Here is a 27309-nt window from a genome sequence, read left to right on the forward strand (position 1 = left end):
CCTTAGACTACTTTTATACTTGGTCAACTAAGCAAGGCCAGCACCCAAGCCCTGTGCTGTGACCTTCCATAGCTAATTGCCAGCTTGCTACCTGCTTTGTCCATGCTGCCTCAAGTGCCCCCCGTCAGCCCCTCTACCCCTGGGCTGCCGCTTCCTGTAAGAAAAACAGGAGAGACTATGCCATTGTGTGGAGAAATTTGTCCATACCCATGCATGCAGTGCCAAAACATGGGCCACAACATGTTTTCTTGGCTAATGAAGTTAGCCTCTTTGCCTCCAAGCACCCCTAAGCTTGGCTGTGGAGCAGGCAGGTGTTTGCAAACCCATTCAAGGTGTGCAGGGAACAATGAGAGCAGACCTTGGCACCCTGCTACCTAAGCTCATGGAGATATCTAAAGCACAGCAAAGATAAAATAAGCAATTCTCTGTTAGCCAAAGAGCAAGCATTTGCCCTGCAGAGCACCAAAGAGAAACTTAACCCAGCCTTGACCATTCCAGCTGCCAAAGGCTTCCCAGCCCTGAACAGGTTCCAACACTGGGTGGCTCCCAGTTTCCGCCCTGAGGAAAACGAGAGGCAGAGACAGGAATACAGCAGCCAAAGTCAGGGCTTCCCTATAAAAACACAGAATGCTGCAAGATAAGCCATGCTACATCTCTGCCTCTTGGAATCATGGAATCGCTTAGTTTGGAAAAGACCCACTGAGTTTAACCATGACCTTAACACTGCCCTTGTTCAAACCTGTTGTTTCTTAATTGTTTTTGCAGATTAACATTAGTCTGGGAGAGCTGCAAGCAGGGGCTAGATCCTTAAAAAGAAAAATTAGCCACATTTGAGAAAATTTTGTATGCTTGTAGCTCTGCTGAGAAAATCTAAAAAATTAAAAATAAAATAAAATAATAAAAAATGAAAAAAAATAAAATAAACTTTCTGGTTTTCTGGCATGATGCTTTCTCCCCCCGTATCTACCTGCAAAACTTCTCCTGTCTTCAGAGGTACCACATACTGGTTTCTCTCTCTTTCATCCCACAACAAACATTCACACCTTTTTTGCTAACCCTGCGCCCTTTACTCCACAGGCACTAGCTACCCGTTCCTTTAATGGACTGACATAATTAAGCTTGGGACAATTTTTCCAGCCTGTTTTCCTGCCAAATTTAAAATTTGCTCCTTCTGAAAAAGGGCTTATGCAACTAAAAGCCTGTTATTTTCCATCTCTATCAGTTTGGTCTTATAAAAGGTATTACCTCTTCCCATAACCTGTACCTCTCTCTTGAGCACACTTGAAAAGAGAAAACTGTTTACCCAGCAAGAAACACAGCTGGCAAGTTATTTCCCCTGATTGCTTATAAAGACCTCTTTCTCCCTCCAAGCCCAGCTACTGCCAGTGCTCAAAGCCACAGCCCAGAGCCCATGAACTCCTAACCTGTTGCTGCAGCAATACATGTAGCATCCCAAATACAGCAATGCAGGTCCAGTACCACATTCCCCAGGTGCCCAAAGCACCTGGGATGACCCTAAACAGAAGCCCTAGGTGCAATTGGCATGGTGCCAGGACACGGAGGAGACACAGACACCTCTGAACTTGGACATCCCTCAAAAATAACAAATCCTGAGCTAGAAAGCCTGGTGCCTTTTATAAGATAAACTGCTGCTATTCAACCTGAAATGCTATTTTTTTTAATAGCTCTCAACAAGCAAAGAGTAAGTTAAGAGCAAGGAGCAAATGAAGAGCAAAATCACTGCTGTAGATTGAGGACTGATGAAAACAAGGCATGGGAGAGCTGAGACTTCAGTGCCTGCAAGCATGGGGATAGGGAGAGTTGGTTTGTTCTCCTCCACCAACTGGGGCAGTTCTCTCCTTTTCAACAGCCCCCCAGAACCCACTGAATGGGTTAAATGGCCAGACTACAGCACTACAAACGGGCCCCATCCTCCTTCAACGAGCTGCTGTGCCTTCTGCCAGCCCAGCCTGTGGTCATCTTCTCCAAACACATGCACTTTTTCAAGACAATACTGTAAGTAAGCATCATTCTCCCATCTCCTACACCTCAAATGACCTTTCTGCTAAAGCAAAAGCCATACTAACCCCCCAAAAGGACTAAAGACCTAAACTTTTGAGTTATACATACATATGCATAGAACAGCTTAGAGAGGTAGGGACATCCTGTTTTAAGACAACACTAAATGGGAACTCAAGTGATTTATTGGAGACCAAATCATGAAGCAAGACCAGAACAATTCTGTCCCTAGATCCTATGCTATATCCAGTTGCTCTTCCCTCCAGAATTAAGCCCTCTGATATATCCTGCAGAGACACATCTAAGTCCTTCACAAACAGCAGTAAGAAAATTAATAAGGGTTAAGTGACACAGCCATGGCCACGTCTGTACAAGATAAGATGACCCAGTGACAAGGACCTCTGCTTAGGCTGGCCACAAGCTGGCACATGTAGAGATACTGTCTTGGACCTGCAACAGCAGAGCAGCCTATCTGCCATCACCAGGATGCCGGGGGCTGCAGAGGGCCAGTCTAAGCACCACTGCACTGCATGACACAACCAAATTACTATATCAGAGGTGCAGCCCACAGAGACAGCAGAAGTCCCCACTTCCCTTCCTGTGGTCTCTACAAGGTCTTGCAGCTTCCCTAGAGCACATCCAGGAATAAACAGATCTATGCTGAACTCCGAGACTACACAGACTATAAATAGAATCCTAGGAAGATAGAACTGCAACGGACCATCAGAGATCACTTCATCTAACACATCTCCTTTGTGGTCTACCAGAATGGAATTTATGACACGACTGCAAATTCCATTGAAAATGCTTCATTATCCCAATTGCAGAGGAAAGAAACACACACGTAAAAGGGGGTTGGGAGGGGGGATGTTTAATAAAACCTCAAAATTAAGCCTGATTTTCTGTATGCCAGCAAAGTTATTCCAACGATCCTTTAACAAAGACCACTTGGTAACACTGATCAAGATACACGTCACTTCATCAATCTCACCCCAACAGTCAATACAGAGACTCAGGACCACACCACGATCCTTTCTGAATGCAGCCTGACAGAGCTAACTGATCCCTGCACAGGCATTGATGCTGTTACTGACAAGCTACAGCAATGCTCTGAGCAAGGACATCTGGGGAAGGGGACATGCACAGCACTTTTTGCTCACACACAGGTGTAAGCAGAACTGCAAATCTGCACAAGACTCCTATTGATCCAGCCTGCCTTCCCAAAACACAGTTACAGAGCCTTGCAAAAGGGTGCTCTCTTCACTACAGTACTCCCACAAATTACTGCTTCCCCAGTGCTTCTCCATTATGTTTACAGTTGACAGTTCGAAGGTACCTTGTGCAGTTTGTACCAACCACACTCTCTGTGTAAGTTGTCAACAAATTAACTCTGATGAGAGCTGGACTGGAGCCAGCAACTCATTCCCTGCTCAAAGCAAGTCTGAACTTTGCTTCTTAAAAATAAATCAAGTACTGTGTTGGCAATACTGCCAATGTAAAAGTGAAATACTCAGCTTCAACCAGGACTCCTCCAAGATCTCTTCTCCTTTCTTGGATCATCAGGTCAGGAAGCCATTTCAGGAGAAAAATTTAGGCTCCTCTGGAACCTACTTCTTCTGGTGAAGGGAACAGGACAATCCAAGCTCAACTAGCTCCACATGGTCATTGAGCACTGACATCCATGTGATGTAGAACCTGGCCTTGTTCTTCAATTTACTGAGCTTTCTCTTTTCAGCAAAATTAAAGAAAAGGAGCAGAAAACCCTACAGTTGCTAGAACTGCTACTAGCTAACAGAATGGCTTGTAGACCTCTTTGGAATTGTTTCTGTGGTCAGTGTTCACTCTGTAAAGAGCTTTCTCACACTTTGCCATGCTCATAAATGCATGAAACGCTGGCTGAACCCCAAACCCAGCACTGCTGCTGTCAGTAAGGCATGCGTCTCCTGGAAAGTCCTTTACTGGGGATGGGAAGACACCAGGAGGACCCTGCTGCTGTGCCCACCTGTGTGATGGGTTACAAGCACAGCAGCACAGCATGGACATTTTCCCACAAGCAAGGTATGATTTTGCCAAATTAATGTGGTGAGTTTGATGGCCAATGGTATGAGATGCTGAAGGTGGGCTGCAACTCTCACACTTACCACCTGCTCATGTGAGAATACCACTGATCTGATTATTCACATGCTAAAAATGAGGGAGTTCAGTACTTTAAAGTAGTACTGATTTAGGAATTTATTTTTTTTTTAGTGGTAGAGATAAGATCAGGATCATTATGTACCTCCAGGGCTGTAAGCAATTTCCACTTTCTTTATAAAGTCTCCCTCAGCACCACATATCACCTGATACACAACTACTCCAATGGAAGAGGGAGAAGGTGCAAGTAATCCAGGTTAGCCATTAGAAAAGCAACATACTCAGTCTCTGTTTGAAACAGAAGCTTCCTTGGGAGAAAAGATACAGGGAATGAAGATACTCTGCCCAGAAATACAAGGCAGACTTGGGAAGAGGCTCCACCTAGAACATGACCCACCAGACCACCCTGACAATAAGAGGAGAATTTGCCCAATTTTGGTGCTACTAAAAGGCAAAGAAAAATATATTGAAATACAATGTAATATTCAGCCAGACCATCTTGGCAATGCCTCTCACTCTGTTGACACACTTGGTAGCCCCAACAAAAACTAACAAGCTGCAGAAAATTGCTTCAAGGGAATCCAGTTCTTACCCATCTTTCCATCTACATCAGGCCTCCATTCCACTGGTCCCAGACACTTGTACCTTATCCTCCACTCTCAAGCATCCACCCTGTAATAACAAACGTACACAAAGGTTACAGATTAATTTTGACATGGAGACAGACTGAACAGGACTAGTTTTCACAAAGCATTTCCCCACCATCACCTGGGCTGGAGGAAAGAAGAGAACCTTTTAGTTAGGAATTGAGGCCAAGAGTCTGCCCCCTCTACACATCCCAAAGATAACACACTATGAACCCAGTATCTTTATGCTTTTAAAATCTTGGAGTAAACAACTTACACTTGTGCCATAGGTCTCCTTTTGTTAAGAGCAGACCACCTTTAATACACTATACTTTTAATGTATTTTTACAGTATTTAATGTACTTTATTGTACTAACCTTAAAGCAATGCCATCTCTTTAACGCATTACATTTTGTGGAGTCCCTATGGGATAAAGTAACTTGGAGAACAGACTGACAGGAGGACATGGAAAGCCAGTCCCAGAGGCAGCTTGTATCAAAGCAGAAACCTAAATTTAGGCCTTCCAAATTCCAGCCAAGGCTCCTCAAGGCTGGACCAGCTTTCCTCTGACAGCATGGGAAAAAAAAAAACAATCTAGTCTAGGCAGCTCTCAGGAGCAATGTATGTCCCACACATTCCCTCATGGCAGGCACATCCCTATCAGCCCTTCCAGTCTCTTTCTGTTGCCAAGTGCTACTCATGGCTATGCATTAACCTGCCCCAAACCAACCCAAAAGTGGGTTCAGTTACCTGGCATCCTGCATTTAGCAGCATGTGCCCAGAAAGGGTTTGTTCATCAAGAAACTTAAGAGTGTAAACCTGAGCCTGCTGGAGTCAGTCCTGGTCACTTGTGAAAACCCATCATTTTTAGACTGAACAAAGGCATAACCCACCTACAGATAGGCACCTCTTAAACAGCAGTGTGATAGAAGCAACCAGCAAAAACAATCCACTTCAGATGACTAACAAGCATGCAGATTTCTTGGTCATAAACCTGCGTGATGGCACACATGAATGGAGACACATCTGAAGTGCTTTGCCAGACTTGCACAGGGAGAGTAAGAAAGGCATTCCTGTCCTGCAGTCACTGCAAGCAACATTGCCCCAAAGCCAATGACAGCGGTGCGTGCCAGGAGACCTACATGAATTCTGGGGTGTTACCATGCATTTGGCAGAAACAGTAGGAAAAGGCACTTTGGAAATCTCGCAGCTCAGTCAAATCAATTTGAGCACAATTACAAATCTGAACTGAAACAGGAATAATCTCAAGCACAGATTAAAATGATTTTCTGCAGCTCCAATGCCTTGGTGCTGGCAAGCAGGAGGATATTTATCCAACCTATTTTGAGAGAGACGAGCAGGAAGGGAAAGCGATAAGAAAGCCGCAGAGGCGGAGACGTACATGTGCCCTAAAGTGCGTTGTTCCTTTTGCTCCTGCAGCTTCCTCTCAGCACCGTTTAGCCTAAGAGCCCATGGCTGCCAGAGACTCTGCTCTGTCCATTTTCAAGACAAAGAAGGAAGCAAAGAAGTAACCAACAGGCTTCTAAAGGTTAAAAATCCTATCTGGAGAAGGAACCAGTCAGTCCCTGCAACACTGAATCAAGAGAGAGCAGAAAAATCACCAAGAAAGCAGTGTAAAATTCCACATGATTATAACAAGCGCAGGAAGCTGTGCAAATCTCCACTGCTTTTGCTTTCCAAATTAATGCAACTCTTCCAGCAATTAAGCGGCGTGCATAGTTAGCTCCAAGGGCCACATGCAGATAGCCTGGATTAACCCTAAATTCCTGGGATAGCCCAGGTTAAAACCCCTATCAGTGTAATAGCCTTTTCCAACAGCTTTGTGGAGACCTCCCAGACCTTTGCAATCCATATCTAGCTCCAAATGCATGCAGGAACAAAGCAAATGAGCCCTGGAAAAAACAGGTGACCTTTCCACCAGCAGAGCCCAACCCTGTGCTCTTCATCACCTCTGCCACAGCCAGCCCATGAGATCCCATTGCCCAGCTCTCCCTGGACAAGCCAGCCCCCACACACAGTGGGGGAAATCTCCCCAGACGAATGAGAGAAAAAGGGGGTTTCTGTTTTAGCAGATCTCTTAAATGCTGAGACTGAGCCAGCCTTCAAATTGGACTGCAAACACCGGTGATTTCCATGGCTTCCCAAAAATACATACCAGCAGCTTCCTGTTACAGAAGGACAAATTCCTGTTTCTAGTACAAATTCTATCATTTATATTATCTCCCTTAAAAATGGTGGGGGTGTGTGTGTGTGTGTGTGTGTGTGTGTGTGTGTGTGTAAAAAATAAGAGGAAAAAGAAGAAAATCCTTTTTCTACTCCAATGCACTTCAAAGCAGCATCCCTCTTCTCCTCCCACCCAGCTCCCTGATCAGAGCCTTCAAGTGCTGTCAGTTTACAACACAAACCACTGAGCATCTGACACAAAGGGCTACCACCTTGCACTCCACTGCTCCCACATCTAGTGAAACCAGCCTGTACTGTACATCTACTCTCAATCTCCACTGTCAATCTACAAGCTACTGCCCTGGTAACCCTGCTGTGTACAAACACCTCCTACCAAGCAATGAAAGTAAGAAGCTCAGCAACATGTCATCTCCTAGGGATGCTGGGATGATGCAGCAGTACTGGTACTTCAGGTTTGTGTTGTGCGCGCAAGAGGCTTCTTCTGTCTGCTCAGGAAACTGCTGGAAGTTACTTAACCTGCAGGATAGACGCTCTCTCTCATCTAGAATGAAAGCAGATTTGATCTGATCAAGCTGAGCTCAATTCTGCAACAGAAAAGTCTCAATTTCATTATGGCTACATGGCTGCAGAGTATGAATAGCTATTTTAAAAAATAAGCCCAGCTTTCCCCTTTTCTACCCATACTCCTGGCTAGGAAGGGATTAAGTAAGACTAAATTCAAGGAGGACAACAGCAACATTCTTCCCAGCTAAACATGACTCCAGCCTCTGCACATCTAAGTTGCAGAAAGAAAAGCTGGGGAGAAGAGGATGGAGAAGAACAATTTTTCTCTAGGTGTCAGGAAAGACAAGAAAGTGGCTGTACGAGACTTACTGAGAGGAAGGATATAGGATGGGAATTAGAAAACTGTCAGAAGTGCAGAGCAGCATCAAAAGCTAGAATCATCAGCAGTCTACTACTGGTTTGGAATGGGATTCACAGTATCACCTATTTCAACAAGGGCTTTTCTTACGCTACAGAAGCTCAGCATCCAACATAAAATATGGCCTCCAAGTCAGGACATCTTGCCACTACTGCAAGCACAAGCAAGTGGCACTTCCCTCTGCGGTTTATAATCCCCAGCCTTCCAGGGAAAGCAGCACCTACTTATTCCTGCCTGAGCACCACTTAACACTTTGGTTTGAAGGTGTAGGGACACACCACTGTAAAAAAATAATAAGCCACACTTGCCCCTGAAATATGGCTCAGCTGGAAATACTCAAACTAGCATTGCTAAAATTGGGACTTTCCTTGTTTTTTCAAGCAGCAGGGAACAACATGTTGGGCTCAAAGAGTTTAACAAGCAAGAGTCAAGCGGAAAAAATCTCTCCTTTTTAAGAGTTGACCACATTAACTTTCAGCAAGTTTCCGGGAGTCCTGCCAGGGCGCTGGAGTTTTGTGTACTACAGAACTGTTAAAAATATTATTGTAAATGTTATTTTCAAAAAGCTTCAGAGGCCAGGGCTGGGGTAGTGTTAAAAACAACAGCAAAGCAAATGAGATTGTTTCAACGGTGTGAATACAAACGTGTGCATGCTGATAGCTCAAACAGCCTGCAGGCTTGGCAAAGATGGATTAAAATGCAAAGAGAAAGCAGTTGAAACATTACAGGTTTCCTCAGATCATCTCAACCTCATCCTTACAGTTTCCCCTAGACAGTACATAATATTAGACTTTGTGCACACAGAACTTCTCTGGAAATGGGATCCATATTTCAGAGCTATACGAAAGAATAGGTAAATTTTGGTGACGCTTCAGACATGCAAGACCCTACTCTCATGGCATTCTCCACTCAGGTTATCCAAAGGATGCAACTCACAGTCAAAAAATTTAAGACTATGCATCTATGTAGATGTGGCACTCAGGGATGTGGTTTAATGGTGGACTTGGCAGTGTTCCACCTATGGTTAGACTGGATGATCTTAAAGGTCCTTTCCAACCTAAATGATTCTATGACTCTGTTTATGAGCATGCAACTGGAATGGACTTTTTGCAAACACACAGGCCGGTTTTCCAGGCATAAATGGCAAATGGGCTCAAGGAGCAGACTTCATGACCCAAGATAAGGAGGGTAAAAAAGTTTTTTGACCATACTGGAGAGGAACTTCTTGACAAGGGCAAGTAGTGACAGGACAAAGGGGAATGGCTTTAAATTAAGAGGGGAGATTTAGATCAGATATAAGGAAGAAGCTCTTTCCTGTGAGGGTGGCAAGGCACTGGCACAGGTTGCCCAAAGAAGCTGTGGCTGCCCCATCCCTGGCAGTGTTCAAGGCCAGGCTGGATGGGGCTTTGAGCAACATGGTCTAGTGGAAGGTGTCCCTGCCCATGCCAGGGAGGTTGGAACTGGATGGTCTTTAATGTCCCTTCCAACCCAAACTATCCTATGATTACGCTGCTAAGCAAAAAGTGATATACATACCCTCAGCACAGCTCATATAAGGAGCAAGCCAGTGCTCTGGGATCTACAGGTCATGAAACCCAGCAAGCAATTTATACAAATACTCATCAGTTGAGGTTTCTTCTCCCCGCACCGTTTGGGTGGGCACACCACCACAGAACTGCTTAAGAATCTTTTTTACAACATATGTTGCTGCGAGACCTGTGCTTAAAAGCCATTGTGCATGATGGAGGATACCTTTAGTCAGTGACCCAGCCAATGCAGCTGTATTCAACAGCTGCTTCTAAAGAAAAACCTCCTGATGTTCCAGCACAAGGTACATAGAATAAGAGCTTTAAAACCTGCATGACTCCTGCCATTAACTTCCATAACAGCCCTTTAAAACAGCCATTGAGATCTTAAAACCTCACCCCTCTGAACTCTTCTTCTCACAAGTGACATTCTAAATGAAATGTTGCAGACAGCATGATCCAGTAAGTTATTTTTTTTTCAGTTAGTTTCTTTTCATGCTTTACAGTGATAATCCTGAAATCAAATTCAGTGGAAAAAGCAGGAATTTATACTGGCATATAAAATAGCTTTGATTTGGCATACGGATCTCAAACTTTTGGAACGCCCTAAAGCAAGGAAACAAATCAAAAGAGTTAGAAAAGATTCTTCTGTCAGCAAATTCAGACAATGGAGCCCTAGCAGGTAAGAGTTAATGTTTATATATATATATATATATATTTATTTATTTATTTATATCCTGCTGTCTATATATAATCTTGTTTTTTCTATATAACAGAAGTGAAGCAAAGAAAATTTCCAGAGAACAGACACAGTCACCGCCTGTTTGGTTTTTCACTTGCAACAGTACAGCAGAGAATTGCCTGTACTGACCTCGCACTCATTCCAGAGGAACTGTGTCCTCCAACACTCTGATTACACCCCAAAGGCCACCTTAGTCCTACTATACACTGTGCCTAAATGCCAACTTTTAAAGCAGACACTGAAGGCACAAAGTCTAAAAGATCCTTATCTGCTGCAACTCAGTATGTTCCATCTCCCCAGAAGCCAGCCAAGCCAGGATTATTTAAACATACAGCCCTGCCTGCTGGGGATGGTGGTCTGCGTCATTTCCCCTTTTACAGGGCAAAATCCTGTCCTCAGATAGTCATCTGCGCACTTATAAAGCAGAGAGAAACCCTGATGCAAGTTAGACAACCCTCTGATTTCAATAAGCATACCCTCCAAGTGAACACAGCAAAGGGGAAGGTCTGTCTCCATGTGCAAGATAAAAGCCAGTGCAGAAGTGTTGTACTTTCTTCCTCCTGCAGGTTTTCGTGGCCTTATTTTTCTGTTTCTCCTTGAGTAGCTGAAGACTTGGTGGGAAGGAAATTAAAACAAAACAAAACAAAAAAAAAGCGTATCTGGAAAAATGAGGCTTCAGGCCTCTTTCTTCCACTTCCCTGGGAAAACCAGAAGGAGCAGAAACCAAAAAGGAGCAATAGATTAAATAAAGGAGTTTCAGATTAAATATGCTTTCAGAAGAGCATTTGTCTCAGAACAGAATCTTTCCTGGAAACAGCAACTGGGAGAAAAGCATCAGCGTAGCACCGATCTGCTATCTGGCACCAGAAATGAAGTGTCTCTGTGAATGAAGCTTTACACTGAAGAGCTACAAAGCCAAAAGCTGTGCAATAGAGAATCTGGCCTGAAAAATGGCTTGCGCACCAAGGACCATGACACCCAGTTCTTCATGAGGATAACCCTGCCTCTGTAGCTTTGATTTCTACGCATTACAAACTTTAGGAGTAGGTCAGCATGCTCTAACAAGGAGGTTAACACTAACCAAGCTTTGGAGCAGGAATGAGGGAGGCCTATCCATTCCTTAGGTGATCAGCAAGAGCTTATGGCAGAATCAGGGCTTTGAAGCCACTGTGCCATCTTCCACGCTCATCCCACCTTCTGACCCACTTTCTCTCACTTGCAATATCCCGCTGACAGCACACGAGATACAGCCTGTATCTCCTGCAAGTTGCCCTACCAGCCTTTGTATACCACCAGTTACCCTCAGCTGCTGCACTCAATAATACCTCTCACAGCCATCCTACCGCGCAGCTTCCTCTTTAACAAGCCACAGCCTCACACCTGCAGCCTGTCTAGATTTGATTGATCACAACTCAAACTTCCTGATCGACTGTGAAGCCAAGGGCTAAGAACTAATTGACCACTTTCTGCTCTCTCAGCAGCTATCTGCTTATTTTGCTCATAAAAAAAGCATAAGAAAGCATGAGCTCCACGACACGTGGGGAGATCAGGCCCCCAAGAGCCACTGTAGAATCTGTAAGGTCCTTTTCTTGTTCATGGCACTTCTATGCAATTCTAGATGGAGATTACACCTGGGGGAAGAAGCAGAGCTCAGCAAATGCTTGGTGGCAAGCAAAGATTAGAAGACATGCAGTGGCTTTGGGCAGAAGGACCATGCTTCTGTAAAGCCCCAGGACACTGCTGTTTCCAGAAGTTGCTGGCTTATGCATGCTGTCAGTGGGGTGGAGATGGGGTTATGAAACAGAAACACTTTGGTCAGCTTTCACATAAGTTTTGTTCTCCTTGACCTCTTGACTTGTAGCATCACATGAACTCAAGTGCACTTGCCTTCATGTGTGACTACACATGACAAAAAATGAGCCATCAACAGTGCAGGAACCAGACTGGGCAGCACACAGCCATATGCTGATGCAACCTTACAGGTCTGCCTAGGACCTCCTAGGCTTATTCAGGCTCTCCTGCCAGCCCTTCACCATCCAATTTTCACACAGCTGTGTCTCTGCATAGCTGTGCCTCTACCACACACAAGGCAGCTTCTTCCGGAGAAGCAACCTCTAGTTGCCCAAACTGCAATGCCTACAGACATCATGGAATTGTGACCTGCTCCCCCAGTGCAAGGCAGCAAGGCATGGCTGCTGCACTGACTCTCCTTCATTCTCCAAGCCCAGTGGAGGGAAGAAAAGATGAGGAAACTGAGGAAAAGGCATATCTTGCCTCTACATCAGCTTAGGACACTGCAGAGTGTAAGGCTGAGGGCATGACAGCTCACCAAGGCCACCAGTAGTCTGCAAGGGAGGCAGTGATGAGTAATTTCCTCTCCTGCGGCATCCAGCCTGATGCTGTGCAATGGAAAGTCACAGGCAGCAGAAAGCTGTGGGCCTTTTCAGCCATCTCAAAAGGAAGTATGGCCTGAAGACTTTGAGAAGAGAAGCCCATCACCCTCCGGAGACCATGGACCAACCCTGAAATGTCAAGGCAGCCACATAACACCTCTGAACTGGAAGACTAGCTGCTCAGCTGCTCCAAAATCAGGACACTTATTATTTCACAGTGGGGAAACAGTCAGCTACTTTTAGAAAAAAAGCTCTGGAGAAATACAATTCAACTCAATATTGACTCCCACAGCTCCGTTACAGACAGACGGAATTAATTCCCAAGATGGAAAGAAACATATGCCTGCATATCAAAACAAAATACAGAAGCCTCTGCAGTTCTTCAGCTGCATTTCAATGGAAACCAGAAGGCTGTCACGATGGGAAGATTTCAGTTTTCTAATTAATCCTCCCTGCTGAGCATTTAATGCCACTAATTGATGCGGAGAGGCTGTGTCCAGACACCATTTGCAATTGCTTTTTACATCTTTAGACCAAGTTCTCTCTAAATTAAATAATAATAAGGCAGATTTGCTCCCTGCATGCCCTTCTCCAGCTCCCTCCTCCCTGGAAGATGTCTGCTTGAAGGAAGGGAGGCAAAGCCCATGTCAGAGCTCATTTACAAGTGTTGGAAGTTTTCCTGGGAAACGTCATCTGCAATACTGTCACTTCCACAGAATATGCCAAGAGAAAGACCACTGGTGCCAGGGACAGTGTCTGTACCGTGAAACACCCAGCCCCTAACCTTCATGGATCTAGGGAATAGCTTCTCTCAGTTCAACAGAGCAATTGCTTAGCAGTGTCCCATAACACCTCCAGAAAACTATACAAAATGCACCAGAATGTCAGGAAACAGGTCATCACACCCCACACACAGTGCCAGCACCAGCAAAAACATCTCACTGATGGCAGAGCAGGTTTGGTTGCTCACCTGCACCACAGAACAGTCCTGGTTCCTAACCCTAAATATTCATCTCACACTGATACTGACTAGGAGACATCTCTGGAGCCAGCAGAGAGACCCTAAATGCAAAAGCCAGTGCAGTCTCAACATGAGAAGGCAGTTCAGCACATGCCTGGGTATAAAATTTCTGCTTCCACCCCCTACCTGTGTTGAGCACATGCCCTAGCCCTTCCCTGAATTAGTTAAGTACAGAATCTGTTCCTTTATAGTCAACACTCAGCAATTCCAATCTGGGAGATGCTGAGTGCTCCGAGCTGCGAATGAGACTGGGGAGTGAGAAAGGGAAAAAAAAAAAATACATGTGCATGAGTCTGTGCTATGGTTACTGAGGAATAATAAATGAAGCAGTGTTGATGGTCCCCAAGCTCTGCCCTGAAACTCTAGCACTGATCTGTTTGTCATAGCAATAGCATTTCCACCTGCACCTTTCTGACACCTCCTCTGGGAGTCTTCACGCACACCACTGTCATAGATCATGGAGCCCAGACCAGCTGTGCAGATGTCTAGCTGGCTGACCTCTCCTTACCAAAATGCTTCTGATTTTTTCTTCCCTATTAATATTAGTTTTCAAACCACCTACTCCATCATAAAGTAAAATTAGCTTATTCCTAGAGCATTAAAAAAAAAAAAAAAGACAAGCTCAGGCTGATGCCTGCACAAAGTGAGTCCCAGCAAGTCAATGGGAAGGCTCCAAGCATGCAAAGAATGTTGAGTCTAGAGCTTTTGGCCCCTTTTCTACAAGATCCTGTTGCTGCAAGCAACGTGTGCACGTGCAAGTCAAGTCACGCACGTGCAGAGTCCCTCACCTGCGCAGGCTGGCTGCTACGCTTCCATAGTACCCAGAGTAAACTACTCCTGTCGGCCCAACAGCCTGTTAATAAATATACACTAGGGAGAAACACTGCACGCCAGCAGGGAGGTGGACAAAATGATCTAATAGGACCTTTTCCATCTCTTAACTTTTGTGCTTAGTCACAGGATAAATATCTCCCACGTTGTAGAGAAACATGCTGGCTTTGCTTGCCTGCTTATGTTGGGAAAGCATTGCCCTCTGAAGACATCCCATTTTACAGCTGCTATAGGACTTACCCAGGGAGAGTTAAGCAAAGGATAACTTGCATTTTCCTGGCTTTTGGCTTCACTGAGCTCAGGGGCACCCAAGTGAGTCCTGTAATTCCCGTCCCAGCAGCCACAAGCAGTGCAGAAACCTCATTTCTGTATTATCAAAGCACTTGTGTTTCTCTAAGCACTCAAGCCTGATCCTGTCCAATGTGGAGAGGCACTCAAGTTACTTTTGCAGAAAGCAGGTTGGCAAGAAAACAAACAGCAAGCCATCCCCTCCATCAACCAGCCAGGCCAAGCCTCCTGTGACCTTCTGTCAGAAAATAGCTCAAAAAACCCAATCCCAACCACCTCAGAAAGGGAAACACAAGGACCCAAAGAGTTTGGTGAGAAGAGTATGCAGTACAGTTTAGATGGGACTTTTTACATTACAATTTGCACTGGCACTGATTCATGCCACTAGCAGCAGCAAGGCCCTCTTAGTTTTAAAATGCAAAGAAAGGTCCAGCAGCAGCATTACTCAAGCATCTCCAAAGCATGTCCAAGCAAATCATGCACCAATATGCAAGGCTTCTGCAAGAGACTATATTCACATGTAATCCAAAGAGCATCTGAGAGCTGCAGGATCACGGATCTGCAAGTTTCACCATGTAACAAATTACACCTTCTATCATATGAACTATAAAATAATCCACACACCATAAGACAAGCCAAAAGCCACATAATCTAGATCTCTTACAAGACAGACATCAAGGGATGAGGAAGTAATGCTGAAAGGGGAGTCAGGAAGTTTTGCTTCATTTCAGTTCAGCTGCTGGACCACGGGATGACCCTGAGCATTGCCAGTTCTCACAGGAATCAGTGTTTTTCATGAGCACCCAATTCCTAGAGTCACATGATTACATCAGAATCCATACTTCCTTCTTTTTTTGTTAAAAAGAAGTACTTGTAGACGTCAATAAAAACTGAGGACATTAACGTTTCATGAAGTTTGAAATGCTCAAAGAGGAATTGAAAAAAATATTTCAAACAAATAAATCACTATTTCAAACTTTCTTTTTTTTTTTTTTTTTTTTTGAGGAAACAATGTGATCCAGGATTCTTTTCCCCCTCAACACTATACACTGGAAAGCTTAGACTGGGCAAGGAATGACTTAATTTGAGGGCATCTCCATATCACCATCTGCAAGTTACAAGTGAGAAAATACAGCTTTCATAGCAACACCTGCCTAGAAACTAGGCAGCCCCTTTTAGGAACCCCACTGCTGGCCTCCCTAGTCAAAAGAGCATTATGCATTGGGGGATGATATGAAGGCACAGCAGTTACAAAAGTTAAAATGAAAAATAATGCAGCAGAACAGCATTCCAAATTTTCCTTCCACTTATACCCAGCATCAAGCAGGGTGAATTCAGCTATGCCAGCTCATCTGCTGGCATCCTCTGCTCACCAGAACTACTGGATTTGTAGCCACTGGTAGGTCTCACCCGGCAGAAATACTACCTTACTTATGTACTTGTGTACTTACCTACTTACTTACATGGTAGTAACTAGTCTGTAAATAAGGCCTTGACCTTCTGAAGAAGCCTTAGCTGGCTCTCACAGAGCTCATCCTGTGCTGCTGCTGAGCCCTGGGGCAGTGCTTCAGCCTACTGTGCCAGCCACCACAGCACTGCAGGCACATGGGCTGCAGCTAGCCACCACTGAAGGGTAATAAACTTCAGCTCGCACTCAAACATCCATGAGCACCATGAAGACAAGACTGCAGGTCACATTTATTTCCTTTTTTTTTGCATTGAAGAAAGCTATTAAGATCTACAAGACTTTGATCTAGGGTGTGCTATGCTAGGCACGCTATCCATGGAAAAGGGGGGTAAACACAAGTCTTCCAATTAAATCAGACTCCTAGAATGGTTTGGGTTGGAAGGGACCTTACAGATCTCTAGTTCCAATCCCTGGCCACAGGCAGGGACACCTTCCACTAGACCAGGCTGCTCCAACCCCTGTCAAACCCCATCTTGAACACTGCCAGGGTTGGGGCAGCCACAGCTTCTCCAGTGGTCATTAAACTGGCTATTCAGCCATTAAACCCATGGTCTTTACCCACTCTGCCCAAAGCTAAGACGCAGGGAAGTTCAGAGGAGAAAGAGGAGAACAGGAAAGACTAGGAAAACATGGCACACACAGCCGCTTCAGGTGCGGGGTGCATACAGAGACAGCAACCCCAGAGACAAGCCCAGGAAGTAGCATCCATCACCACAATTTGAGCTCAGCCATGCCATTCCTCGAGCAGGAAGGATTTGCTTTCATCAGCTGTGCAGGCAGAGGCGATGTCAAGTCAGCTGTTCCTGCCTTGCAGGACACACAGAGGGGCAATAAAAAGAAGCCTCGCTGTTCTCACTGGCAAATGTTCCTGGGTTTCTGTATTATCTCATCTTTGAAGGTACAAGGAAGAGAGCACAAACCTGTTCAGTCACATTGTTCCCACTCACCCCTGGCCAACAGCCGGGTCATTATACTTCTGTGTTCCTGCTGTACCCAGGATAGATCTGCTGCCCCTCTGCAGCCCCTGGGCAGCTCTAACCCATTCCCGCAGCACACCAGGACATGCTTCTGGCTGCCCCAGCTGCAGAACTTAACCATGGCCGAGCACTGGCAGAGAACATGCACAGCACAAGAGGTCAGTCCGCATCTATTAAATTCCAGAACTCAGCTCACACTGCTGCATGCAGTGTTTAACTAGCCTAACCCTCGCTCCTACCACCACCTGCAAAGCACGGGCACACTAAATCCACCACTCCACGTATCTGCCTCTTCAAACAATTACCTTCTGCCTGCCAAGGATTTCCACTCCCTTCTCTGTGCCTGATCTCAGGTGCTCTAAAAGGTGACAAGCCTTGGGAAAGATAACTGCTGAGGCTGCTGTGACCTGGCTGCAGGGGTCCTCCTGCTAGCTGAGGTTATCGCGCAACTATCGCTGCTCTGGTTCTCCTCAGGGATGTGAGTGCTGCTGCCTTCAGACTGCACAGACAAAACCACAAAGTGAATCCAATGTCTACAAACAAATATGATTTTTTTTTAATTACAAGAATATCAGATTGGCCAAACTCTAAACCACCTCTTGCTAATACTCTGGTTCTGTAGTGATGCTGCAAGGCAGAGTCCTCTACTTGAGCAAACAATAACCACAAGAAAAAAAAAAAAAAGATGCAATTATGGTTTCATTTTCAGAAATCTCTACACCTCCTTCTCCTTCCCCAGAAGGATTTTCTTTAAAAGCAAAATACTACCCATAATTTTTTATATCCAAGAGGAAAAACATAGCATACAGTTCTGCAATGCTATTAGCACCTTTCCCCTTTTAACAGCAAAAGGGACACGGTACAAAAGCTAAACAGATGTGGAAGTTACAGAGTTTGGGGTTCCCCCCCCCCTTTTTTTCAAATGAATTAAGTTAGGCAAGCTTAAAAAAAAAAAAATCACACATACAAAGAAATGAGTTTGGAAATCCCCCTCCCTCCACCCCCGCTGCTATTTGCTAAAGAAACCAGATGCACAAACCCAGCCAAAAAATGATCTCAGTCATTCTTAAGAGAGCCTACAGTGGATTTTCATGAGTCATGGAAAGCAACAACTTGTTGCTTTGGTAATGCTAGGTAAGCAACTGGTCACCCATCCACAACCAGACTTTCAGCAGTAAGTCAGAGAGCAGACCATTTCTTGACAGATTGTGTCAGACAGCCCCAAAATAAAGCTTACCTCGCAGGAGGTTTTAGAGGTCATGCCACAAAGCATGACCTATAACAGCATTTAGCAAAGCACTCAGCAGACAGGATGCCCCATCATCCTGATCCCTGCATGCCGGGGGTTCCACCTCCTAGTCCATGCTCTCAGAGCAGGTAGACGTCCCTGCTATGGGCAGCAAATAGAGGGAAGCAACGGAGGGAGGCAGGGGTTAGCAAGAAGTCAAATCCCTTACCCACACTCTCCCCAAGAGACAGGGCAGACAGGAAACCTGCTGCCCACCAGCCCAAAAAGTTAACACTGGGGCAAGCAAGCTTGTAGCAAGAACTGCAGGATGCTTCACCCACCCAACCCCTTCCAACCATTCCAGCACATACACTCAGAACTTGATGCATATATGCACACAGGCACACATAAGATATACTGAAGCTTTCATCAGTCCCTGACCAAATTTCTTGCTCTTATTTCCTAAGGACTGCAAGCTAATAACCAGGATGCCAACCTACAGCTACGCAGAACACTGATGTGTCTACCACCACCTCAAGACTTGCACAATAAACATACATGCAACTTACCAAAGCACTGCAAAGGGAGAAGCAGGCTTTTGAAATGTGTATTTTTTATATATCTATATTCCATTTCCCTAGCACCCTCTTTGGGCGAGGGTGACTCCTGCAGGGGCATCACTCAAAGCCCTTAGTGACACTCCATGAAAATGCTGGCATTCCATAACGCAGCCTAAAATCCTTCAACCATACATGTCCAAGGCACACATCTGAAATCTAGCCCAAGAGGGGTCACAGAGGTGGGAGGTTCCTTTTGTAGCAAGGAGAGACCCTTTCCAACACATCCTATGCTCTTCTACAAACACCTCCCACTTTCAACACCTCTTGGTGACTCCTACAGCAAACACACAGCCACTGCTGCCTGAGAAGCTCCACAGAGGTAAGACACCAAACTGCACCTTGCTGGCAATGCACAGCATAAAAGGCAAATCAGCTTCACATGTAATGATGTACCAGGTACTGAAGCCTTGGTCTATCTTATCCAAACCCCCAACAGCTCTGGGACTCTGTGGTGGTCCAGGATGAAAGCACAGCGTGCCACATCACCTCCCTGGGACAGCCTAACTGGCTTCCTGAGAGGGAAGTTCTCCAGCACAGGATTTCCTGGACATAAGACTAAGACTGGAACTAGCTCATCCCCAGCTTTCCCTCCAGAGATGAAGACAGTTGCAATCTTCAGTACCTTTTGTGTGTGGTTCAGAAGCTGATTGTTTGCCCTCACCTCCTATAACACAAGCTGCAAATAGAAAACACACACCCTCACCCCTTACAGCCCCATTCTGAAGCCAACCAGGCATGCACCAGATGTTAGTAACACCAGTAATGCTGCAGGTGAAACTGCTGAAATAGTGCGATGATTAAACATCCCTCTTTTTCTTGAGTCATCAGCCAGGAAACAGTGACACACATCATGCACATCTTTAGCACTGCAGAATCTTGGGGAGAGCATCGTAGAGAGCCTCAGCGAGCACCCCCACTCCAAACAAAAATAGGCAAGAGCAGGCATGATTCCTCAAATCCTTTGTGCTCAGGAGATCATTTCCACCAATGAAGTGATGCCAGACCCATCTTCAGACAGAGACCATCATCAGGGTATGCAGGAAAAAACATAGCTGCCCTTTCATCAGGGCCACCCATGACTCAAGTCAGCATCCAGGAACACTTCCTATTTCCCCAGTGATACAGCCAAAAGTAAGCATATCCCAAGGGGAATAAGCAGATCCTTGCAGCCACCAAAGCCAACATGACCATTCCTAGCAGAAAACCGAAGATGAGGAGCAGGAGAGAGCACCAGGCTGTGTGGACCTTCATCCAGGCAGCCCTGATGGTCCCCTCCCAGCCTCAACACACAGAAGGTTGTGACAAGAGACATCAACAGGGCTTCCTCTGGCTGCCACCATCACAGCAGCAGCTCCTGGGGGTTAGTAGGAGCTCAAAGGCAGTTCTCCAATGCAGACCCAAGAAATAAGCATGACAGGACCTGCCCCATCATGATTCTTCCAAGGCACTGTAATTGGCCCCCTGCAGCCACAAGTCAGAAGCAATTCACAGGAAGAGCAGTAAAACACCTTTCCCTAACCATTTCCCTCTAGCAAAGTGGCACAGCTTGGGAGCAACTTGCATTCACCCTGCCACTGGGCTTGTCCCAGGCAGCAACAGCCTTTAGAGCCAGACCTTGAACCTTTCAATAAAGGCAGTGATGTAATAAACTAAGCACAGTTCAGTGCAGTCTCTGTTTATCTCTTTATTTGCCACCAGCACCATCCAAAGAGAAATAACTGAAATATCTTGCATATTTCTCTAATGACTCTTGCTACTCTGCTAGCACCCAGACCAAGGGACTAAGACAAAGGAGCAACAAATGCATTCCACCAGTTTATTAACTGGGTGCTCAGGTTTCCCAAAAGCCACTCTCCAAGCATGAAGCCAACAGAAGGATTGCAGCAGAGGGATCACTGCTGTAGTTCTGGCCTGAAAGGCAAATAGGCTGCCGCATGAGCGCCTTGCATCAGCAAGGAAAGCTCTCCTGGTATCATTACTGAAGGATGCTTTATCATTTCAGCAACCCAAGCCCTGCTCCACAGCTCCACCCTACATCAATGCACTGCCCAACCTCAACAGAAGTAAGCCCAAATCTCTGATTTCCAAATAGTGGTTATTCATCACACTCCTGGGCTACTCAGCCCACACACCTCCCTTCAACCACCCACTTCCACAGTGACAGAATTATTTCTGCTGCAGATACCAAGCTGAGTTATCAACCCATCACTTACAGATAACACCATCAGACACCCTTTGTGATTACACTGCACTGATCCAGCATGCAAGAGAGGGACAGTCCCCCCAAGAGCACTCCTCAGGTAGTGGCAGAGAGAAAAGGTGAGAGGCTGAAAGGAAGGGTGTATTTAAACCGGGGTTTCTGTGCATGCTCACACACCTTTCCTCCAGTTCACCTTCACCACCGTTACAGGCCTCACCTTACACTTTCTCCCCAAGCCATTTTCCACAACCAAGTCTTGCTTATCACAGCCCTGAGGCTGCCCAGAACAGGGGTATGCCCCAACCCTTTTACTCAGATCAGAGGCAGTATTTTCTCATTACTGAGAGCTGGCAAGACATGCCCATCGCCCTGTGTCCACCACCCTTCTGCAGGACCCTCATGCCCTGGGATGCAACCTTGCAGAGCAAAAGGTGCAAACAGTCCACTATGAAGAGATAAAGTATCTGCATGATTCTTTTTTATCATGGAGGGCACTGCACTATTTGCAGTTTACAACCAAATTATAATGATCTCTCTGATGCTCAACCACAAAAACCCAAAGAGGCTGTAGCACAAAAGCACTAAGCAATCCTAGTAATCCACCATGCTCATCATGAAGGACTTCCATGTACAGATATAGAATAGTTCAGTTGGAAGGGACCTACAACCATCGTATAGTCCAACTGCCTGACAACTTCAGGACTGAAGGACAAGGACAACCTCAACCAGGACAGACCTCAACAGGTACCCCAAAGAAGCAGTCCCTTCATCTGAACCAGAGCTCATAGCACAACACAGGGCTCACTTCTGCACATGATGTTTGGGCTAACAACCATGTGCAAAGTTTTCAGCACTCCCTTGGTAATTTGTGGCCACTTGGAAGCCAGAAACACTTTCATGTGGGCAAGACAAACACAATCACTCCAGGACAGCCCTCTAACAGTGCAAGAGAACTCAAAGCATTGCAGAGGCCACCAACACCCTTCAGCAGTGTTAGATTTAAGACATTCTTGCTTCCTTTGCAAAGACTTCTTATCTCACCAGTTTTGCTCCCAAAGCAATTGTACAGCCTTTTTTCCTCCGAACCACCTAGCTATCAATCAGCTATTTGTCAGCGGGAGTTTGTGTGCTAAAACCTCCATAGCAGGTTTGCAGAGCACCTCTAACCCACCCACCCAGAGCTATTTTTTCAAGCAATTTGGTGTTTAATCACAACCTGAACACTCAACCCACCCTCCCAGCCCTCCGAGGACCTGGCCCACACACATGCTGTTTACACTGCAGCCCACACAGTAGCTTGGCCAGCTCCTTCCAGGATCTAGCCCTCACTGCTGGGCATGGCATGCAGCGCACGCTGACAACTGGACTTTGTCCTGTTCAGTTCCATGGTGCTGAGCCAAACGCTGGCTCAGCTCCACCCCGAGTTTCATTGCTGTTGTGACTCGTTCTCCCTGGGCTGCCCCGGATCATCTTGCAGAATGGAGAGTGTAAAATTAGAGGAGCTTTCAGGGAAGTGACGATGAGTTCTGCATAAAATGGTGGCCAACTTGGGTTTAACACAGGAGAAATGAACAGGCTCCAGCTCAGCACTTCAGAGTCCCTTGGTCCCCACTAACATCTATATTAGATCTTCCGGGGTAGGAAAAAGTGTTGAGAGAACACTCTGGGAGCTGAATCCCCCTCTTTTAGGGGGGGACAGGTACACATTTCACCCTTGACTTCTAAACCCCCAGAAAGCCGGGTCAACCCCTTAGGGTAGCCCTCACACACGTCCCAAGTGCTCTGGGAACAGAAGCTGGCACCCAAGAGCAGACACAGCGATGACACACAACAACACATCCCCACCCCAAGTCGCACAGACAGGGAAGTAGTGTGAAGAGCTGCGAGCAGCCACCATAGGACTCAGCCATGAACTTACACCCCCATCTTGCTGAACCCTTCCATAACAACCACAGCAGCACCAGGCAAGCTGGCTTTAGGCCAGACTCTTCCACAGGTCCCCACCACGGGCCATACTAATGCTGCATCTTCCGTCATCCCTGGCTCAGCATGGCTGCAAGCCCCACGGCTCCAGTAAAAGCTTCTGGAGCAACAGCCCCAGTGCTGAAACAAAGCAGGGAGCCACATAGCCCCAGCCTGCAGCCTCAAAACTCTGCTAACCCCACTGCAGCGTTCTCCCCTTCCTCTCCATTCCTGTGCAACTGGTTTCCTGCAGGGAATAGCTCCCCAATTGCTTTGAAGAGGAAGGCATTAACTTAAAGATCTTTGCTTTCAATTTATTGTGTCATTAAAGATGAACTGAGACAGACTGATTTGAGTTGGATACTAGTGGCATTTTAGTGACTAATGGGAAGATTACTTGGCCAGACCAGATGAGAACTGCAGGGACAGACAGAAAACAAACAAAAATGCCAATGTACCCATGCTCACACGTGCCCACCCACACCTACACAGACAGAAACCATTCATCTTATCCATCTGATGCTCACCACAGCATTCACCACATCACACAAAGGCTGCATGGGGTATGGGCAAGCTCATGGAGACACCATATTTCAGGCAACAACTGAGACAACATTCACCATCTCTGTGTCTCACATAGCACTCTGCAAAGGCAGAAAAGGTGCCAGGAAGAAACATGGTCCTGATTTAGCATGCATAGGGAACTGCTCCCCACAGGGACTCACCAAAAACACATGGTCACCCATTTCTCCTTGTGGAGCTTAAACAGAAAAATAAATACAGTCTGAGGATTGAGGGTGACCCCTCCAGGTTCAGGATCAGTGGGGCCATTTATAGCCTTACTAAAAAGAGTCTGAGGAAATAAAAAAAAATAGTAAGTTTAATTCCATATTCTGCTTCTTATGGCTCTGTATTGCATTTTCCATCTCCCTGGTGCACAGCTGACATTTGCACATTGCACTTGCCTGCACGATATGCAGAGAAAGGAGTGGAAGTGACTGAGCCTGGCTGTCTCTTGCTACTGCCAAGCATCAGTCCCATCACCTGCAGCTCCCTGTCGTGGGAGCCAGGCTGCAAAGGGCTTGGCCACCTCCCAGGAAAGCCTGGCATGTGATATGCATGTCCCCCTCCTGTAATGGATGTCAGGATCTAACAGAGTCCAGAGGTTTGTAGAGAGAAAAAACATGCTTCCTTAGAGCGGATGAAATGTACAGGCTGAGCTGTAGCTGAATCTCTTTTGCCTTTTCTTTCAGATGATCTCCTCAATTAGGAGAGCCAAGGCAAGCTCAGAGCAATTGCTCCCTCCTGATTCTCAGCTCTGAGGTTTGCTGCTTCTACGTGCAGACAGATGTGTACGCTCCAAAGCCAGCCTGCATTCACAGAGCAGTCTAATAAAAGATATCCCTCCTAACAGCAAACCCTGACTCACTTCCCTCTCGCCTCTACCAGCAGGTCTCCAATGGCAGAGCAAGATCAACCAGAACAGAAGATCCTGCCAGCTTTCACTCTGGTTCCCACGTCCATCTGGGAGAGCAGGGCTGGAAGCACATCACCTTCCGTGCTACAGCAGCACACTCTGTCCCGCTACTCTGCCACGGAGCCAGACACACTGTGTGATCCTCACCAGCATCTTCCCGATGGGAAACTTCAGGAAACACATAGAGTTCAAGCTGCATACTCGCACAACCAAGCAAGGTTTTGGAAGGGATGGAGAGAGGACCATACTCCTCCAGCTGCCACAGCTGATGGGTCTTTGTGATGCAGTCTCCCCATCCTGGATGAAAACCCAGACTACATCTCTCTGTATGAGCACACTTCCCTCACAGGCTCCAACAGCCTCCAAAATAAGAAACCCATCACCCACCTGCACACACTCTCAGGGCAGAACTGTGGGGTTTTGATGAAGATTTAAGACCCATGGAAAAAATTGCTGCACCAAAACTCACTTAAGAGAAGGAAAGCATAAAAGATCCTTTAAATGCACATCCCACCAGGCTGGCAGCCCAATCCAGACTTGCGTCCTGCCTCCAACAGAAGAGCTTTTAGAAGCTATAAAGCCTTCCCAGGGAAAAGGCTGCACCCAGCCACAGAGGTGTGCTTCAAAACTGCAGGAGCCCCAGGAAACCTTGAGCTCCTGTTTATCACTAATGACAAATTAGGGGTTCTGGAAACAGGACTATTTGGCACAGTTATCACAAGACACAGGTAGTCACGAGCAAGTGCCCAAACGCAGCCAATCTCCTGCACACCTGAAGAACAGCTCCCAGGAGCTGCAATCCAGGCGCAAATCCTGCATGGAGCTACATCAAACTGCACGTGAAAGAGTGGAAATAAATTCACGTGGTGCCACAGAACTTCCCCAAACTGCTCACACCAAAGCAGCAAAACAGCTTGACCCTGGATATCCCCAGGATCACTTAAATGCTGCACAAATCCCAAGCCTTCAAATCCCAAAAGAGCCCTGTGTTCTAAGTCCACGCACCGGCAATGCATGCAGACCCTGCAAGGAGCCAGGAGCGGATCTACTTCCAGTAACCACGGGATTACAAGACAGGAATTGAAGAGGAGGATGAAAGCAGCAGCCGAGGGTGAAACCGCTCTCCCTGCTGTGTCGGGCCAGCAAGAGCTGAGCTTGGCCGCCGTCGGGCCCTGGCGAAAAGCCGCCGCCGCACACCCACTGGTGCTGGCACACGGCTCCCACCTCCGCTATGCTCCTCTCTTCCCGTCGGGTGCAGAGGGCTGAGGTTCGGTGCCGGCAGAGAATGAATCCTCCCGGAGCATCAGCCTGACTCACGGCAGAGCTCCCCACGATAGCTCCTCATTCCATCCAGGTGAAAATGCAGCTTCCCAGCTCCGCCAGCCGGCCCGGCCACTCATGCCATGCGGGTACCGGCTTCCATTGCCCGCCACAGAGCCTTTCTCCCCGCCGCTTATCCCATCCCCACCACTCGGCGCAAGCTGTGCAGGGGGGACTTTGCTCAGGATAAGGACAGAGAGTGAAAGTTGGGCATTCCCACAGCTCCCTGGCACGGTCATGCTGCTTCCCACAGAGGCAAGACCCAAGTGACTGCAGCCAGCCACACACCGACGCGCTCAACAGTCCAACGCACCCCGAAACCGGGATCTATCATCAGCGGCAGCCGGGACAGGCTTCCAGGTACGCTCATAGCACAGGGCAATAAATACTGGGGAAAACAGTCACCCGAGTGCGCTACCAGGAGGCGAGGTCTGTGCTGGGAAAGGTCAGTGCCCCAAGGGGAGGCCGGTACTGCCCGAGCTCCGCACCCCAAACACACCATCCCCCGCCACGACAAGCCCCTGCTTATCCCCCCTCCACGGCTTCCCAAGCCCAGCCGAGCCACCTGCCCGCAGGGACGAGCCCCGCTTGCAAGACTTAGACGGGGAGGAAGAAAAAGCGACCGAAGCCATGACCCGGCCGCAAAACTATGGGTCACCGCTGAGAAAAACACAATTAAAAACAAACTGAAAGAGCGAAACGTACCCGCAGCGGGTGTAAGGACGGATCGACCGCCGAGCGCCCCGTCCCCTGCCGTGAGGAGCGGAGGGACTTACCGGACCGGCGGCGCGGCTACCCGCGGAAGGGCATGTCCCGCGGTTCGGAGCAACTCAAGTTACCGCGGTTCGGAGCAACTCAAGTTACCGCGGATCGGATCGGCTCCGCTCGGGTCGGGTAGGCTCCGATCCGCTCGGCTCGGCTCGGCTCAACTCAGCGTGGCGACAGCAACGCGATGCGGGGCGGTGCACAAAAGCGGGAGGAAGCGGTGACGCGCGGCGCCGCTGCTGCCAATAGGACGGTGAGGAGGGGCTGGGCTGGCTCCGCCCGCACAGAGCGAACGAGCGGTCCGAGCAGCGGTACCGCGCCACTGGGGGGCGCCACCGCCGCGGGGCCCTCTGGAATGGGGGTTAACTTGGTGATGGGAAACGGTGCTGAGACCCCCGGGAGATGGGGCTTCAGGGGTTGAAAGCCTTGGAGAAGCTGGAGGAACCTTCCCCCAGCAGAGCCTTCTGCAGTGTCTGCGCAGCCAGGATGCGAAGGTGGAGTGAAGGGATTGCATGATAATGACTTGGTTGGTTTGGGTTTGCCACTTCTGGGGGGAACTGAAGCAGAAGTGAGATAGATTAAAGCC

The 27309-nt window shown here is 47.1% G+C and overlaps 1 protein-coding gene across 2 annotated transcripts in view; it reads right to left on the reverse strand.

Annotated features, from left to right (window-relative positions):
• The window catches only part of LOC133280131 (mitogen-activated protein kinase kinase kinase 3-like), a 78080-nt gene extending 51302 nt beyond the window's left edge, over positions 1 to 26778 (reverse strand). Inside the window, exons 1-2 of one of the 2 annotated variants that reach the window (XM_061474550.1) lie at positions 26735 to 26778; positions 4745 to 4824 (exon numbers count right to left, since the gene is read on the reverse strand). In XM_061474550.1, coding sequence (XP_061330534.1) covers positions 4745 to 4748 — 4 coding nt within the window. In that variant the 5' untranslated portion in view covers positions 4749 to 4824; positions 26735 to 26778. The remainder of the gene's footprint in view (positions 1 to 4744; positions 4825 to 26734) is intronic. The other variant, XM_061474549.1, reaches the window with a different exon arrangement.
• Between the last annotated feature and the right edge of the window lie 531 nt (positions 26779 to 27309).

Source organism: Pezoporus flaviventris, unplaced genomic scaffold, assembly GCF_033815535.1.
Source record: "Pezoporus flaviventris isolate CSIRO_AGI_PZ_B2104156 unplaced genomic scaffold, CSIRO_AGI_Pfla_v1 ptg000079l, whole genome shotgun sequence".
NCBI classification, from domain to species: Eukaryota; Metazoa; Chordata; class Aves; order Psittaciformes; family Psittacidae; genus Pezoporus; species Pezoporus flaviventris.